General features: G+C 39.9%; 1 protein-coding gene across 3 annotated transcripts in view; it reads left to right on the forward strand.

Moving 5' to 3' along the window:
- The first annotated feature begins 2,918 nt into the window (after nucleotides 1-2,918).
- Nucleotides 2,919-19,745, forward strand: part of ankhb (ANKH inorganic pyrophosphate transport regulator b) — a 28,162-nt gene continuing 11,335 nt past the window's right edge. The window contains exons 1-4 of one of the 3 annotated variants that reach the window (XM_062993859.1): nucleotides 2,919-3,209; nucleotides 15,653-15,869; nucleotides 18,286-18,404; nucleotides 18,561-18,644. In XM_062993859.1, the coding sequence (XP_062849929.1) occupies nucleotides 3,114-3,209; nucleotides 15,653-15,869; nucleotides 18,286-18,404; nucleotides 18,561-18,644 (516 nt within the window). In that variant the 5' untranslated portion in view covers nucleotides 2,919-3,113. Of the gene's footprint in view, nucleotides 3,210-9,811; nucleotides 11,016-15,652; nucleotides 15,870-18,285; nucleotides 18,405-18,560; nucleotides 18,645-19,745 lie in introns of those variants that run through there. The other 2 variants (XM_062993860.1, XM_062993861.1) reach the window with 2 other exon arrangements.

Raw genomic sequence — 19,745 nt, forward strand, 5'->3', positions numbered from 1 at the left:
ATTCATCAGACCAAGAAGTCTTTCGATGAGACTGTGCCCACTGTATCCTCAGATTCCTGTTGTTGGCTGAGAGCAGTGGAACAAGATAAACATGACCCCACCAAATTACCCTAACATAACCTTAACCCAAATTCTAACCCTTACCCCACTAAATTACCCTAAACATAACCTTAATCCAAATTCTAACCCTTACCCCACTAAATTACCCTAAACATAACCTTAACCCAAATTCTAAACATAAGCCCACCAAATTACCCTAAACATAACCGCCCTTAAACATAAGCCCACCAAATTACCCTAAACATAACCTTAACCCAAATTCTAACGCTTACCCCACCAAATTGCCCTAAACATAACCGCAATAAACATGACTCCACCAAATTACCCTAACATAACCTTAACCCAAATTCTAACCCTTACCCCACCAAATTACCCTAACATAACCTTAACCCAAATTCTAACCCTTACCCCACCAAATTGCCCTAAACATAACCGCAATAAACATGACTCCACCAAATTACCCTAAACATAACCTTAACCCAAATTCTAAACATAACCCCACCAAATTACCCTAAACATAACCGCCCTTAAACATAACCCCACTAAATTACCCTAAACATAACCTTAACCCAAATTCTAACCCTTACCCCACCAAATTGCCCTAACATAACCTTAACCCAAATTCTAAACATAACCCCACCAAATTACCCTAAACATAACCGCCATAAACATAAGCCCACCAAATTACCCTAACATAACCTTAACCCAAATTCTAACCCTTACCCCACCAAATTGCCCTAAACATAACCTTAACCCAAATTCTAAACATAACCCCACCAAATTACCCTAAACATAATCGCAATAAACATGACCCCACCAAATTGCCCTAAACATAACCTTAACCCAAATTTTAACCCTAACCCCACCAAATTACCCTAAACATAACCTTAACCCAAATTTTAACCCTAACCCCACCAAATTACCCTAAACATAACCTTAACCCAAATTCTAACCCTAACCCCACCAAATTACCCTAAACATAACCTTAACCCAAATTCTAAACATGACCCCACCAAATTGCCCTAAACATAACCTTAACCCAAATTCTTTCTGAGATGCTTTTCCAGTGGTTCAGCTGCTCCTTTTCTGTTCTGGCCATCTCATAAACTTGCTCAGCGGTCATCATCTTGGTGAGATGCTTTTCCTCTCATTGTGGTTGTAAAGAGTGGTTATATTGGGTTGCCATAGCCTTACTCTCAACTCTGTGTTCAGTCATTCAATACAATACATTTCACATTAGTGTATACCATGTCTCCTTTCAGTCACACGCCCCCCTTCCTTAAATTAAGATATGCTCAAAATGTCCCCATCAATTTACTCATGTAAAATAAGGAATGTAAGAAAGTTTTTTGTGTGTTAGGAACAGGGAAAGATTGTGAAATAAATTTTTCATGGCTGTGAATACTCAGTACTGGAAGTGAAAACACTTATACATTTCTGGTTGGGTTTTCTGTGCTGTCACTACATAACCAGGGGCTTCGTCTTTTATGCTCTAGCCATCTCGTAAACTTGGAGTCATTGATGATACTATTTTAGTACAATCTTGGGATTTTTGTGGCAAGCTCCTGGGAATTCTTAAAATGGAGAGTGGCAACACTGGTGGTCATCATCTTCCTTAATGGGATTTTCAGCACTTTTTTGATGCACTGATTCTCAAAAGCTTGAATGGCTTACATCCATATGGCACTAATGGCCAGACCAAGGCTTTCATCAATCCTAGCTTGATGACGGTGCTAATGGACTTGACTTTTTTAATGTATTATAAATGTGTGTTAAGTGTATTTATGAGTTAGAATAAACCATGCAGTATTAGACAACATGGTGATATACACCGATCAGCCATAACATTAAAACCACCTCCTTGTTTCTACACTCACTGTCTACAGTTCTACAGTTACTGACTGTAGTCCATCTGTTTCTCTGCATGCTTTGTTAGCCCCCTTTCATGCTGTTCTTCAATAGTCAGGACCCCCACAGGACCACTACAGAGCAGGTATTATTTGGGTGGTGGATCATTCTCAGCACTGCAGTGACACTGACATGGTGGTGGTGTGTTAGTGTGTGTTGTGCTTGTATGAGTGGATCAGACACAGCAGACCTCACTGTCACTGCTGGACTGAGCATAGTCCACAAACCAAAAACATCCAGCCAACAGCTCCCTGTGGGCAGCGTCCTGTGACCACTGATGAAGGTCTAGAAGTTGACCAACTCAAACAGCAGCAATAGATGAGCGACTGTCTCCGACTTTACATCTACAAGGTGGACCAACTAGGTAGGAGTGTCTAATAGAGTGGACAGTGAGTGGACACGGTGTTTAAAAACTCCAGCAGCGCTGCTGTGTCTGATCCACTCATGCCAGCACAACACACACTAACACACCACCACCATGTCAGTGTCACTGCAGTGCTGAGAATGATCCACCACCTAAATAATACCTGCTCTGTGGTGGTCCTGTGGAGGTTAAAAATGTATGTAGAGAAACAGATGGACTACAGTCAGTAATTGTAGAACTACAAAGTGCTTCTATATGGTAAGTGGAGCTGATAGAATGGACAGTGAGTGTAGAAACAAGCAGTGCATAAGCTAGATGGTATATGGAAGCTGCGCGTGACGTCTCGTGTGGGCGGGGCTTCAGCAGCTGAGACCCACGTGCTGTTAAAGGGAAGGAGGATGATTTAAGAGCGGCTATCTCACAGTCCAGCCATCTACCGCATCATCATCAGCCATTCTCCTATTGGATCTGGTGACAGCGATACACCCGGACCGATCTGGACACAGGGGCGCTCCCTCTTCCACCTAACACGCACATCTTTCTGGGGTTTTTTTTTTTCACACCCCTCCTCCAGATGGATGAACAATGCAGAAGCGGTCAGCCGAAATTTCCGGCGAGCCTCCTGCATCATTGTTGACGATGGTCTCGGCGTTACTGGTGTCGATGGTGTCGTTGTTTCGGAGGCCAGGGACGGGTTCGATCCTGTGCTAGAAGAGCGCACTCCGTTTTGACCCCGGGCTTCTTCTCCTCCGCCCTGGAGCGGATTGATGCGCGCTGAGACATGGTGACCCTCCCGGCTCTGGCGCACTACTGGCCTCTGGTGCGGTTCCTGGTACCGCTGGCCATTACCAACATCGCCATCGACCTCGGCGAGCAGGCAAGTGCAATGAAATGCGCATTAAATACTAGATTCATTCATTCATTTATTTATTCATTCATTCATTCGTTTATGCTTGCTACATCGACTGACCGTTTCTCAAGGTGTAATCCGGTGCTGTGGGGTTGGTAGCACAGGATGACACTGCGGCCATCTGCACACCATCCGCATCTAGAATCAGATTTATTCTGGTCCTTGATTTTTGCACGTATTGCTTCAAAATCATCACATAAATCATAAAATAATCCTCCATGATGATGTCATTTGCATTTGGGCCAATGTTGTGACGTCAATTCTATTATTTGCCTATACTTATAATACATATCTTGGTATTATTATTGAAAAGTACACAAATATTAGTCAGTGTGACTGTCTTGATCATGCACTATATGTCCAAAAGTATTTGGACACCTGACCATGAGCTTGTTGGACTTCCCATTTCAAACACGATTTAACCTTTTCAGCTATAACAACAGCTGTTTCTCTGAGATGGTTTATGACAAGACTCAGGGCGGCACGGTGGCCCAGTGTCACATCACAGCAAAAGGGCCTGGGTTCGATCCCAAGGTGGGACGGTCTGGGTCCTTTCTGTGTGGAGTTTGCATGGGTTTCCTTCGGGAGCTCCGGTTTCCTCCCACAGTCCAAAGACGTGCAAGTGAGGTCAATTGGAGATAGAAAATTGTCCATGACTGTGTTTGATAGTAAACTTTTGAACTGATGAATCTTGTGTAATGAGTAACTACCATTTCTGTCATGAATGTAACCAAAGTGTAAAACATGACGTTAAAATCCTAATAAAATAAATAAATGACAAGACTTTAAACTTTTTTTGTTTGTCTGGGCAGAAATTCCCACAGGCCCAACCAAAATCATGTAAAAGCCTTTTTAGAAGAGCAAAGAGTGGAGGGAACCCCTTATCAATGCTCAAGGTTTTGGAATAGGATGTCCAACAAGCTAATTGACCATATAATGTGTAAAACAAGCTTTGTAAACAGCACCCACTGATGATGACCCGGGTGTCAAACAGTGCACAAGGAACAATAGTGTGTGAATGAGACAGAGATGAATACACAGTAACACAGGACGGACTGTGCTGGAGCGGGTCATAACCCCAGTATAAATTCCCCCAGACTTTTGTTTACATTGTTTACATTACATTATATTGATCAAATTGATCAGTTCTATGTAAAACATCAGGTTTGACTGTTGAGTTCTGACTGTGTGATGCTGTGCAGTATATTGCATAAATATTTCTTTCATCTGTCATATACCTCTTGTATTTTTATAATATGGATTTTTGTTTCTGATTTTTAATACAATGCAAAAAATTCCACCCTCACACTAAATCAACTCTCTGTAAACAGACAAATGCATGAGGGGTGCATGCTTTAAGATACAGTTCTCATCCATAACAATTGCTAATAGATGTAATAAATCAGTTAAATAAAGCAAATCATATGCTCAATCTAGCTGAAAAGATCACACAGAGGTCGCTCTATTTTAATACCATATGTTTTTAAACAAATGCTCCGAAATGCTCATGGTCAGGTGTCCAAATATTTTTGGCTGTATAGGTGTACATCATCTCAGAGGTGTTATTTTATACCATCATTTTACACCCTACTGTAGCTACGATAAGTTGCAGACGTGTTGATAAATGCAAGGATGTGTGTGTAATATACTAAGCTTCGACTGTCACTACATAGCCAGGGGCTTCTGGAGTATTTGACGATATTTGGGACACTTTAACGAGGATCCTGTTAGACTGTGTAGACGTGTCCTGTTTTTTTGTTTACATTTTAGCAGCACTGTTTTACAATCTGTGAGCCCGAATCCACTGGAAATTGTGCACAGGTACAGAAATGTGACAATACAGTATGGTAAATGTAATGTGGTATATTGTACCTAATTTTCTGTGATCTCTTAAGTTCAGTTTTGATTGAAAACGCAAGTATACCCTCTTTCCCAAAATTGAAGACATGCCACACTCAAAACCGACGTTAACACCATGGTGTCCTTACTAATAATGACATGTCTTTAAGGGGCTGTGACATGACCCAGTGTTGACACGGGTCCACTTTTACCTTGGAACTGATTTTGGAGTGTTTTGTTCCTTTTTTGGGCTCCTGGGTGACAAAACATATAAAAAAGCATTGTTAATTTAATTAAAAGATTGCTAGTCCCTACTGATTTTTATTGATTTTATAGCCATCTATTACCGAAAGTGCTAAAGAGCATAATTGGTGGTCCATTATGATAAAAGTAACTTGTAGATCTCAATTTCTGTCAGTCTGTCTGTAAGGAGGGTGCAGTTAAGGGTGCATTGTGATCAGCACAATGATTTTATTATTTGTTTTGGGAAGCAACAGCATCAGAAAAGCCATCTCGATGTTCTTAGTCACATGGCATCATCAGCCTATCAGTCTGTCCAGTTCAGTGAGTCAAATGGCAAAAATTATGTGTCTATGAACCAAATGAAGTGAGTGAAGTCAAGTCAAATTTATTTGTACTGCGATTTTGTCACAGACATTGTCTCAAAGCAACTTTACAGAATCCAAGACCAACAGACCAAAATCCCCTGTTGAGCAAGCCGATGGCAACAGTGGCAAGGAAAACCCCCTTTTAAATTACAGGAAATTACAGAGACGAACCAGACTCAGCAGGGATCCAGCCTTTTTGGGTGGCCTGAAGAGTAATTTAAAAGAATTGAATATACACAAACCAAACATACACAAAATATTTTAAACAAAAAGGTATAACTAGTGAAAGGAAAAAGACATTTTGAGATAAAGTCAGTAGTGAGTTCTAGACATTTTCAGTCCAAACATGGCAGGTTTCTGTCGCATCTAGTTGAACTTGAACTTCAGAGGCAGATGGGTAAACAGGTTCCCGTCAGGACCACTTTGGGGTAAACGCAAATGTCATGCTATTGTATTGTTTTGCCCTTTTATTCTCTGTTGCACCCTGGTCTGGTCCTGGAGGAATGTTGTTTCATTTGAATATGTCTTATTATAACTGAAATGAAAATAAAGCCTACCTTGAACTCTTGAACTTGAACTATAAGCAGTGTACAGGTTAAAATATGATTGTACATAAGCATGATAAACATGGTGGTTGTTTTCAGTACCAATGTGGAAAAATACAGATCCACTCTTTTGTGTTGAAAATAAACCATAAAAAGTCCTGGCTCACCACTTTCACAAGATTTAGTTATACCTACATGGTGCTTATGATGATATATGGTGTAAAATCAGGGGGAAAAACACTCTTTAGGGCTAAAACAACAGTCCTGGCCAAACTTCTGATACTTCTGCATTGCTAAAAATGATAAATCTAACAGTGGATTGAATAAATCATCAAAAATAGTGCAATAAATTACGAGCTCTGAAGATTTTGTTAGTAAAAATAGTCTCAACCTATTGGAAATGTGGACAGTCGTTTTGAGGAAATAAATGTGAATAAACAAATATGATGTGAGTCTGAGATTGTATCTATAATATTTAGATTCCAGCCTTCATTGGTTTGATTTAACTCTCTCGAGCATTGAAGTCTACAGGCAAACAAGCCAAATAATGAAGCGTGTGGTAGAGCCGCTGCAGTCTGGTCGCCCTGTTTAACAGACATTTATTATCTTTCTGCACACTGTTGGAAGGCGTCGAGAGATGAACTGATGGCACGTACAAAAACAGAGAGAGAGAGACAGAAAAATATGCAAGATAAGCGAAAGCAGAAGCTGAAGCTTTGAATGAATTATTGAAAGACGCCTGCACTCTCATTTCCGTTCGCCTGCTGTTTGTCTTGTAGAGCTTGTTGAATCGGGTGAACAGTCTGTGTGCTGTGTGTGATGTCTCTGCCTTTGTGGTTCCTAGAATAAATGCAGGTTTTTAGTCAAACAGGAAACTGTGCACTCACATGATTTAATAGCTTTCCCTGAGTTCTGTTTTAGTCTTAATCTGAGGTTCGGGTTTCAGAGCTTGTCTGTCCTATAAAAGACTCAAAATTCATGTGAACCATTTACTGATAATAAAAACAACTTCTTACAAATAGAATCAATTTATTAATGTTGTTTCTCACCCTAGTCGTGGGTGCCTTGGAAAAATTACCCTAAAGGGCACTAGGGTAACTACCCTCTTTTTAAGTATCTTTTTTCTTGTCCACTACAAGAACAAAACATTTTACAATGTCTGGTGGAAGCAAATCAGGGACTTTTGGAGGCAAACACTGTTTTTCAAATGATATTATAGCATGTTTACAAAAGACCACCTGGATTAACACCACAATTTTATTCTATCTTTAAAGTGCGGTGGAGGGAGCGTCATGATTTGGAGCTGTTTTCTGACTCAGGACCTAAAGAACCTATTTTATATATATGGGTCACCACAGCAGATCTGGTCTGCATACCAGGCTTGTTTGTACACTGGACACCCTCCCTGTTGCAATCATCCTTTTTCTATCCTTTTCTACGTGCACTGAGAGCACCCTGACAAGTGCATCTCCTAATCGCTAGACATTAGCCAGTCATGTATATGCAGACACCCAACCGGCCCATAGCAGTGCTAAGATGGGATCCTCATATCTCAGCAGCAGTGGGTTAGTGTATTTTACCACTGTGGCACCTGTGCATTTGCAGTTATTCTGTACTGAGCTCCAATCACTGACAGTGTTGCATGTATTATTTTTTGCATGCGTGGAAAATAACATGATGGCACAGAGTGAGATAATAATAGAGTTTATAAAGAACAAAGTAGTCATGTTTTGAAAAGAGGAAGGTGCCAGACATTAGGGATGTTACACACTGCCAGAACCAGTGACATTTTCCATCAGCTGACACTTTTATTCTTTTCCATGTCACCTCAGTACACATTTTACGGGAAGATATAGTTGCCGTCTAACTGAGCATGTGCACAGCCATTTGCAATATAAGTAACATCCCTTGCCTGCTTACCTTTTGTGTCTGGGGATTTGATAAAAAAAAACTAGGTTTCTGAACCACTGGGTCACAGGCAGGTTTGTAGTAGAACTATTGGTGAAGATAGATTGTAGTTCAGTAGACCAGCCATTAAGTTGAGTGTCTGCACAAACACTGTGGGGTTGTCAGAAACAGAAGACAGTAAAGATACACTATATGGACAGAAGTATTTGGACACCTGACCATGAGCTTGTAGGACATCCTGTTTCAAAAACAAATAGTAACTGGGAAGGCTTCTCACAAGACTTTGAAGTATGTCTGTGTATGGGAATTTGTGCCCATTTTATCGAAGGAGCATTTGTATGGATGGGCACTGCTGTTGATCATGAAAGTCTCAGTTGATGTTCCGGTTCATTTCAAAGCTGTTCAGTGGGCCTGAGGTCAGGGTTCTGTGCATGCCACTGGAGTTTAACACCAAGCTTTTCTTCACGTCTTTATAGAGATGATTTTGTGCATAGGAACACAGTCATCCTGGAACAGGCATGGGTGCTGCAATGTTGGAAGCATATATTGTAATTTCCTTTCTATAACTGATTTATTACAGCTGTTAGCAATTGTTGTGTCGGAAACATATGAATTCGATAATTATAAGGGGCGTCCCAATACTTTTGTCTGTATACTGTAGTGTATATTAATAAATGTCTTGAAATAAATCAATAATGATCAAATCTGACTGTCCAACAAGCTCATGGGGTCTGTTCAAAAACCTAGTGAGCTGCCTTTCTGTCTTCTGCCTAAATAGGCAGCTGCCTCAGTAGAGAGGATTCTAATAAGACATCAAACTTATAAGTCAGGATACTCAGATGCACTACTTAGGCAGCGATTCCATCAGTTTTTGCTTACACAGTTAGCCTCGTGCCATTCAAACCAATGGTATGAGGTGGCACAACGTGCTAGCATGTCAACGAACGTCTCCCTCCGTGTACCAAAAATGGTTAAACTGTCCCTGATGATCCCAATTTGCAAATAAATGACACCTTTATATAAATTAAGAATAATTGATCATTTATTTACATTTGAAAAGAACTTCTTTCATTGCTCCACATTCGTCCGCTATATTTGTAATTTTTCTGTGAGAAAAGTTGTGCCGCACTGAATGCTGGGATTGCCTTCATCACTAAGGAAGCATTGTTTGCTCCCTTGTCATACAGTCAAAATACCAGTTAAATTTAAAGTACCTTACTAGGCAGCATTTAAAGCATCTAAGAATTCGAACAGTCTTCTTCTCGGGAGCGTAGGATGACGTAAAATGTCATATATGTAGAGAGATCACTAGGTTTTCGAACCCATGGTCAGGTGTCCAAATACTTTTGGCCACAGAGTGTTTTAACTGGTTCACCACTACTGGTTCACCAGCTTCTAAATCCTGTAGTTGCGTAGCTTATTAAAACTAATTGCTTAGAAACTTTCTCAAAACTGTACTTTTGCCAACCTCCACTTCAAGGATTTAATCATGTAGACCTGCCAAAGAATTGCTTAGATACAGGGTATAATTGTTAGACTTTATTCACCGTCCATTAAGAATGTCAGCTGTACTTCCGGTTTGGTGCGGCATGGAGTAGACGTGTGTTTGGTGGTGCCCGTAGGGAAAGTAATATTTTATTGTTTTGATAACGTTTTATTCGTTTATTTACAGGCATCAGTTATTACTTTTACTTAGTTGTTTTAGTTGTGCTTACTGTTTAAACTGCCATGCCTCCAAAATTAAATAAATCGACAAGTTTTACGCAGTCGCTCATACGGCCTGTTATACACGCTGCATCCTCGCCGTCAGGTGCTTCGGCTCCCTCGGCAGAGACACGCGCGTCACCAGCTTCCACATTAGATATTGATGCGTTAAAATCTGAGCTGGTTCGCGCTGTCGTGGCTGAACTACAGGCCGTTTTGAATGACCATCATTCTAAGATAAAAGCAGAACTGCAGGACATGAAAGCCGAGCTAACACGAGACTTTGCTTCGCTGAGGTCCGAGTTGGCCGGCGTGAAAAGCACGGTTTCGGACATCGAACATTCTCTGTCTGCATGTACCGATGATACGGCAGCGCTACAGAACAAAGTTGAATTTCTGTCTAAAGAACTCGTTAAACTGGATGCTAAATGTGAGGATTTGGAGGCTAGATCGCGCCGCCAAAATGTCCGAATTGTGGGGATTCCGGAGGGCGATTCGTTTTCCCTGACTACCCTCAATATATCAAACCTCCTTAAAGAAGCATTTTCCATGGATAAATGCCCACTGGTGGATAGGGTGCACCGATCGCTCGCGCCCATGCCGAGGCCCGGTGAGTTTCCACGCTCCATAATAGCGAGATTACATTATTATGAGGACTGTGTAGACATTCTCAGTAAAGCTAGACGACAACAGCGGATTACGGTTTCGGGCATGACGCTTTCTGTTTTCCCTGACTTCACCGCTAAAACGGCGAAAGCACGAGCAGCTTTTAACAATGTCCGTAAACTGCTCCGCAACATTGAAGGAGTTAAATACGGTTTGTTTTACCCGGCTCGGCTTCGGATAACTCAGGATGGCAAGCATCGCGATTTTACTTCTCCCGAGGAGGCCACACAGTTTGTCACTTCAATTGCTAAGTAATCGCATTATTTGGATTCATAAACTGATTATTGCACCTTGCTCTTTGTGGATTTCTTTCTTTCTTTTTATTATTGAGGAATTGTATTCGATCTAGTACTTTTAATGATCCTGTGCCTGACTGTTCATGAGCAAGCTGTGTACGGGATGATTTTTTGATTACACTATATTCTTTGGACTGGATTACTGTAATTTTTTTTTTATTATTATTATTATTTTATTTTACGCCAAATTTGCACCTTTTCTAAACGGTCAGTATCCAGAACTATATTGAATAACAGTTTTCTATGTTACTTTATTCACAATTTGTTGTACACTGTTGGTGCATGTTGTTTTATTTTCGTTTACTGATAAATACTTATCCCTTGGGCCCGACTGTTGAACCATGCTGTACAAACGGAGGTACTGTTCTTGTGAGGTTGGCTCCAGGTTGAGCCCAAATAGTCCTTATGTTTGGGTGTGCAGAGGACTTAGGGTGGGTTATTCTCGATGGGGTGGGTTTAGCTGTGTGTGTGTGTGCGTGCTTGTGTGTGTGACTGTTTGTATGTTTATTACCCCTTTCTCTTCTCATCAGCTGGCACTGTCTCCATTTAATTGTTCACATTTATCATAGAATGACTGATTCCTATCCATATAATTTGAGAAATGGGGCCTCTGTGAAATTTGTGAGTTGGAATGTCAAAGGTTTAAACAATACAGTTAAACGGTTAAGGATATTTGCTCATTTGAAACGATTAAATGCTGATGTAATATTTCTACAAGAAACCCATCTCAGAAATAGTGATCATTCTAGATTAAAATCTTCTTGGGTAGACGAAACTTTTCATTCAACATTTAACTCTAAAACTAGAGGGGTGGCAATTTTGGTCAAAAGAGGGATTCAGTTTACAGCAGATAAAGTCATTGCAGATATAAATGGTAGACACCTGATTATTCAATGTTCGTTATTTAACACCCCAGTCTTATTGGTAAATGTCTATGCTCCTAATTTTGATAATCCTAACTTTATGAATAAATTATTTAGTTCCATTCCCTCTCTGAATACACATTTTTTAATAATGGGTGGTGATTTTAATTGTACAATGGACCCAATATTAGATCATTCAGATCCACGTAACTCAACTCGATCCTTAATGTCTCAATCAGTTTTTGATTTCATAACTAGAAATGCTGTTACTGACCCTTGGAGATCTTATAACCCTGGCGCCAAAGAATTCTCTTTTTATTCTCACCCACATCAAACTTATTCCCGGATTGATTATTTTTTTGTGGATAACTCTCTTATTTCTAAGGTTGGTCCTATTGAGTATCATTCTATAGTTATTTCAGATCATGCCCCTCTTACTATGAATATCCATTTTTTGTGTCGCCCCGTCATTTCGCCTCCCTGGAAATTTGACACATTATTATTATCAGATGAGGCTTTCACTACCTTCATCTCAACTTCGATTGATGATTTTATTGCTATTAACAAAAATGACACAACTTCATTTTCTTTATTGTGGGAAACTCTTAAGGCCTATTTGCGTGGACAGATAATTTCCTACACTGCATATTCAAAAAGACTACAGAAATCCAAATTGCAAGATTTGATGCTGAAGATTGCGAACTTGGATAAACTTAACTCCATTAACTCGTCACCTGCTTTACTGAAGAGGCGGCTTGAGCTACAGACCGAATTCAACCTCACTACAACGACTGACGCAGAGAAATTATTGCTTCGTACACGTTGTAATTACTATGAGCATGGTGACAAGCCCTCTAGACTACTGGCCCATCAGCTAAAGAGACGTGCTGCATCTCGTTTGATTCCTCAAATAAAGGATTCTTCCGGGGGGCTGTGCACTGACCCATTGTTAATTAATACGATTTTTAAATCTTTTTATTCAAATCTGTATCAGACAGAATACGTTGCAGACCATATGACTGAATTTCTGGAGGGTTTGGCGTTCCCCGCCGTAGATTCAGGGACTGTGGGTGATCTTGACTCACCCTTACATCTAGATGAAATCACTGCTGCTATCAAAACTGTGCAGACTAATAAGGCACCAGGCCCTGATGGATTCCCCATTGAGTTCTTTAAGAAATTTATTAATAAGTTAGCTCCTCTTCTTCTAGAAGTTTACAGCGAATCCCTATCACTTGGGGCTTTACCACCAACTATGACTCAAGCTTCTATATCCCTTCTTTTGAAAAAGGACAAGGATCCCACAGCCTGCGCTTCATACAGACCTCTGTCTCTTTTAAATGTTGACGTTAAGATTCTGGCTAAGGTTCTGGCGTTGCGTTTAGAGAATGTTCTTCCTGGAATAATTTCCTCTGACCAGAATGGCTTCATTAAGGGGCGTCAGCTTGTTTCTAATGTTCGCACCCTTTTAAATGTTGTTTTTGCGAAGCAATCTTCCTCTGCTCCTGAAGTTGTGATCTCTGTAGATGCAGAGAAGGCATTCGACCGGGTTGAGTGGAACTATCTCTTTGCAGTCCTGCATAGATTTGGCTTTGGAGACAAGTTTGTATCTTGGATTAGATTATTATACACCTCTCCTCAAGCCAGTGTCTCTACCAACGGTATACGCTCAGATTATTTTTCCTTGTGTCGTGGAACTAGACAGGGGTGCCCTTTGTCTCCTTTATTGTTTGCTCTTGCCATCGAACCTCTATCAATTGCATTAAAATCTCTTGTTTCCTTTCAAGGTATTTCCAGATCTGGTATTGAGCTAAAATTATCATTGTACGCTGATGACTTGCTGTTATATGTAACTGATCCTCTACATAGTCTTCCCTCAATCCTGTCATTTTTAAAGAGATTTGGCTCCTTTTCGGGATACAGAGTGAATATACAAAAAAGTGAGTGTTATCCAGTTAACTCGTTAGCATTATCACTCAATCAATCCGCTATTCCCTTTAAATTTGCTCCAACTGGATTTAAATATCTTGGAATTCATATTTCCTGCACTTTGCCATCCCTCTTTGACAAAAATTTTTCTCCTTTACTGATCAAACTAAAATTAGACCTACAAAGATGGAGATCTCTTCCTTTATCATTAATAGCTAGAATAAATATCATTAAAATGAATGTCTTGCCAAAATTTCTCTTCTTGTTTCAAAACATTCCGTTATTATTACCCAGGAAGTTTTTTAAATCTCTTGATCAACATATTACTCATTTTATATGGGATGGGAGGGTCCCAAGAGTAAGAAATTCACTTTTACAGAAATTTAGATCCGATGGTGGGCTTTCCCTTCCCAATTTTTTATTTTACTACTGGTCGGCTCACATTCAAAAAGCACTCCATTGGCTTCATACACCAGAGTTGCTATGGTGCAGGTTAGAAATACATTCTTGTTCGCCATCTTCTGTTCTTGCACTGCTCACATCCCCCTTGTCACATAAAATATCAAAGTGCTCTAGTAACCCTTTAGTACTTTCCACTCTACGTATTTGGTTTCAGTTCAGACGTCATTTTAAGTTTATGGCATCATCCACTAAAATGCCTATTTTAGACAATCATCTGTTCCCCCCAGGGTTGAGTGATCCTGCTTTTAAAGTGTGGTGCGATAGAGGTATTAGATCTGTCTCTGATCTGTATAAAGACGACACATTTCGAAGTTTTGCCCAACTATCTACTGAGTTTAATTTGCCCTCCTCACACATGTTTCGATATTTTCAAGTGAGGCACTTTGTTTCTTCCCACTTTTCGAATTACACATGTCTTCCTAATGGGCAGCTATGGGATGATTTTGTGAGTATGGACTTTTCCCAAAAGTCACTTATATCCAAGATTTATATAAATCTCATGACTTGGGATGCAAACTGCCTTGACAAGGTTAAAAGTGCTTGGGAACAAGAATTAGGTATAGTGTTTCCGGAGTGGTGGTGGGACAAGGCAATTAATAAAATACGTTTCAGTGCACCCTGTGCTAGACTTCAGTTGATCCAATTTAAGGTTCTGCACAGGATCCATCGTTCTAAATTCCAGCTTTCTAAATTTTATCCAAATGCCTTTAATGATCGGTGTGATAGATGCTCTGCCTCATCATGTCACTTAAGTCATATGTTTTTTCTCTGTCCTTCATTACACAAATTTTGGTCAGACTACTTTGAGGTTATCTCAAAGGTTTTAGGTGTTAGCATCTCTCCCTGCCCTTTTGTTGCAATATTTGGTTTATCTGCCGGATCGTGCTCTTTAACTCGTGTTCAAGCAGACATTTTAGCCTTTACTTCTTTATTGGCAAGACGATGTATATTAATGTTGTGGAAATCTGCAAAACCACCTTCAATATCACAGTGGCTCCATGATGTTTTGCACTTTCTAAAATTGGAAAAAATAAGACTCACGCTAAAAGGTAACACTGCCGCATTTTATTTCAAATGGAATTCTTTTCTTTCATTCTTCAACTTGCTTGAAGCAGTGCCGGCTGATTGATCCCCCTTTCCCCTCCTTTGTTGTGTTTGTGTTGGTATCTGTGTGTGTGTGTGAGAACGTGTGTGGTAGTAGTTCTAGGGTTAAATGTTTAACTGAAAAATCTTTGAGGACGTTTAAAATTCAGAGGCTAAGATTAGTCTACTTGCTGTTATGCCTATTGTTTGTTATACAATTTGTCATTTTATTGTAATGTCTATTTTATTCCTCAATAAAAAAAAAAAAATAAAAAAAAATAAAAAAAAAGAGAATGTCAGCTGTAACCTGATCAGAGCCTAAACCAGCCTGCATGAGGGTAAAATCTGATTCTTAGTTTACCATTCCAACAGTTCACAATAGAACACCTGCTCAGAACAAATGCAGCGGCCGAATTTGCTGTCGCAGGTGAAAAAAATGCTGTTCCATGCTCCAGACGGTGAAACTCATGGATTGATTTGTGTTTGTCTTTTATGTTGAATTTTTAGGCTTTGAACCGAGGGATCGCGGCTGTCAAAGAGGATGCAGTGGAGATGCTGGCCAGTTACGGTCTGGCCTATTCGCTCATGAAGTTCTTCACCGGGCCTTTGAGTGACTTCAAGAATGTGGGCCTGGTGTTTGTCAACAGCAGGCGTGACCGGAACAAGGCAGTCCTGTGTATGGTTGCTGCAGGAACTATTGCTCTCATCTTCCACACGTTGATCGGTCAGTCTGAGGGTGGATCCCAAACATGTTTGAGAAGAAATTGTCATTTGAAACTGACAGTAATTGTAGTGCTTCCATTGCCTAGTGGTTTAAGAACAAATTAAATTAAAATTTAATTTTAGGGGATTAAATTTAAGTCTGTGTGCAGGGAGGTTGAATAAAAATACGTATGTGGACATCCAACCACAAGCTTGTTGAACATCCCATTCAAAATGGGCGTTATAATCGAGTGGCCCCTTGCTGCCATAACAGCCAAAGGCTTTCCACTAAACGTTATGTGAAATTTACCCCAAGATCTGGCTCACAATGCACATTCCAAAGCATCCCTAGGTGTTCCATGAGGTGGTGGTCAGAGCCTGGTGTAAGCCACTGTCAAACCATGTCTTTATAAGTGTTTGTTTGTTTGTTTATTAGGATTTTAACCTCATGTTTTACACTTTTGGTTACATTCATGACAGAAACAGTAGTTACTGGTTACACAGGGTTCATCAGTTCACAAGTTTATAACGAACACAGTCATGGATAATTTAGTGTCTCCAACTCACCTCACTTGCATGTCTTTGGACTGTGGGAGGAAACCGGAGCACCCGGAGAAAACCTACGCAGACACGGGGAGAAAGAACCCGAACCGCCCCACCTGGGGATCAAACCCAAGACCTTCTTGCTGTAAGGCAACAGTGCTACCCACCGTGCCGCCCCTTTATAAGTGAGGCACTGTATCTGCTACACAATGGTCACCAGCTAAAGCACAGAAAATGAAAGTGTTGCTCTTAAACAAAATGTTTGTTTTCTTGATTTTTCATTCATTTTTCTATCATAACAAGGCTTCCACGTCTCCATACCAGACACACATGGAACAAGTATAACAGAGTTTTATTTCCTTTACAAACTAGTGACTGAACTCGAAAACACTCTCTAATTAAAACCACTTTAAAGAGCTTGGGTGGTTCGGTGGGAAAGCATGCTAGGCCACCAGCGCTGAGATCTGGAGCTCTCGGGTTTGAATCTCAGCTCTGCTATTGGCCGGCAGGGTGACTACTCGCAGACATGATTGGCTGTGTCTGCCGGGTTGGCGGGCTGAAGTTGATTGCACTAAGGACATTCTAGCAAAAGAATGAGTACATAACAAAGCTAATTAAGTTTGCTTCACATGATAGCATGGTAACTTCGTAGTTACATATTATTTTTTTGGTTATCAGGTAACCATCACTATTATATTAATACTAAATAAGTGATTCACCTACACTTGTACTCACATCTTGTGTCTGAGCATTTGTTTGGTCTGTCATTTATGTTAAATGTTCAACAGTTCTACAAAATGTGGAAATGCCTTATCAGTAAAGGACACATTTTTGGATGAGGCATATTTTTTATTTCTTATTGGACGAGATAATCCAAATTTCTTTTCCACACATAAAGATTTAGCCTAAACAGACTCACTTGTGTGAATCCATTTGACCAAATAACTGGTAGCAGATGTGCTCTGGGTTGTAATTTTAATATGTACACAATCTCTGTGTGATAATGACTTTAATGAAAGAACAGCAAGTTCAGATCTCGCTTTTACCACCATGTTGACAGAGTTTTGTTCCAGCATTCTGTTCATCCACTCTGTGTGTTTCTCCTGCATGAATGGGTTCCTTCCAGACTCCTGTCATTTTTACACAAACAGATACCAAGATGGAAAAATGGCATTAGACTTGGTTATACGGTCATTAAACAAAGCGCTACTCAACTCCCACTCAGTTATGTCGGTTTTAGTGGTCTCAGTCATTTTCCAAATTACAGATACTGTAGTTGGTGATGACGTGGCCAAAATTAGACTGAATCATTATAGGGCTTCAGGTTGCACCGACTTCCTAAAATATGGGATGATGAGGACCTAGTGGTTAAGGTACTGACTAGTAATTAAAAGGTTCAAGCCCCATCACTGCCAGGTTGCCACTGTTGGGCCCTTGAGCAAGGCCCTTAACCCTCAGTTGCTTAGACAATATGCTGTCACAGTACTGTAAGTTGCTTTGAATAAAAAGCGTCTGCTAAATGCCGTAAATGTAAATGTAAGTCTTTTCAAAAGAGGGGCTGTTGTTATAAATGAAAAGATCACATAGATGCCAATCTATTTTAATACCATTTGTTTTTGAAATGGGACATCCGACAAACTCATGGTCAGGTGTCCAAATACTGAGAAACATCAGTGATTATTTGCATTTGTAAGAACTTATCTGACATTATTTTTATTAGGATTTTATACACTGTCCAAACTTTTCTATAATTTAGGTTCATATATCTATTGTACCGTGTTTTATTAAAAAAAATGTGGAAATTTCTTTTTATTGACTCATTTAGAGTGGCAGTATTTTATTGGTAAGCCCTGGTTATTTATTATTATACATTTTTTATTCCTTTTCTGACCTAGCCTATACAGACCTGGGGTACTACATCATAAACAAACTGCATCATGTAGACGACTCGGTGGGCAATAAGACCAGGAAGGCTTTTTTCTACTTGGCTGCGTTTCCTTTGCTGGATGCCCTGGTGAGTAATACGGCTCTTCTTCCACCATACTCTATCTAACACTGCCAGTTCTCACACCAGCAGCGTTTGCTCCATACACTACAGATCTGGCCTATATTTTTGGGGACAGATTGAGCATGTGTGTACGTGTGAAAAAAAGAGTGTGTGTGTTTCCAGGCCTGGACCCATGCTGGAATCCTCCTAAAGCACAAGTACAGTCTCCTGGTTGGCTGTGCCTCTTTCTCGGATGTTGTAGCTCAGGTAAGACGTGTCACTTTTCCTTCTTCTAAGTTTCACTCACACCACCCAACATTCTATAAACTGGTACTTAGTGGGCATTTCTAGCTTTATTTATTAATATTTATTTATTAATCAAACCCTGTAGTGAACATTAAACATGGTTAGCTAGTGTACAACAGTTGTCTGTTAGCTACATTTATGTAGCTACATGCTAATGGTAATAGTCAATACTTATCACTTACAATTTTCTCTGTGTAAAATATCTTTATTATTAAGTGTAACCAGAGTTTTGCTACTTTTACATTAATGTTTCAGAATTTTTGAGACCAGCGATGAACGTCCAAAACAACAACAACAACAAAAACAATCCAGTTAAAATGACTGGATTATCACAATATCAACCTGAGCATTTTATTGATGGGATTGTCAGTTGGTATTGGGTCAAACATGCACTAAATGGCCAAAAGTATTTGGACACGTCAGCCACACTCTTCATTAACAGTTAAATCATATATATATTGTATTGTTCCTATTGTACGACTGTGTCCATGTCCACAAGCAACATCCATAAACACATTGTTTGATGAGTGTGGTACAGAGAACCCCAAGCATGCACCGGAGCCCAGACTTCAACCCTACTTAACACCTTTGGGATAGGGACGAATGAAAATGTCAGGCCTTCTCATACTACATCAGTACCTGACCTCACAAAATGTACACAGTCACGCTTTTAAATCTTATGGAAAAGCTTCCCATGTATAACTAGCAAGAATTATTAATAAACTGTGGTTTAGGGGTGTAGTGACTGGACACACTGTTTAATATAGTAGTGTTGATTATACATAAAGCATTGTAGCATAGAACAGTGCATGCAGGTCTGTCTGATAAAGCCATGAGGTTGTTTTTTTTCTATGCTGGTAATAGTCGTTCTATGGTGGCCAGTCATCCTGACGGAAAAAATATGGGGAAAAAATGGTCTGAGCCTTGTTGCTATGCTTTTTATTTGCAGGAATTTCTGAACGTGATGTCATTGAAGCTATATTAATTAAATAATTTATGTTTGATAAGTGTGTTTGGGCCCATAAAATTCCTGGATTGTTTTTGTATCCGCATCACTGTTTA

Source organism: Trichomycterus rosablanca, chromosome 4 (assembly GCF_030014385.1).
Source record: "Trichomycterus rosablanca isolate fTriRos1 chromosome 4, fTriRos1.hap1, whole genome shotgun sequence".
In the NCBI taxonomy this organism is placed as follows: Eukaryota; Metazoa; Chordata; class Actinopteri; order Siluriformes; family Trichomycteridae; genus Trichomycterus; species Trichomycterus rosablanca.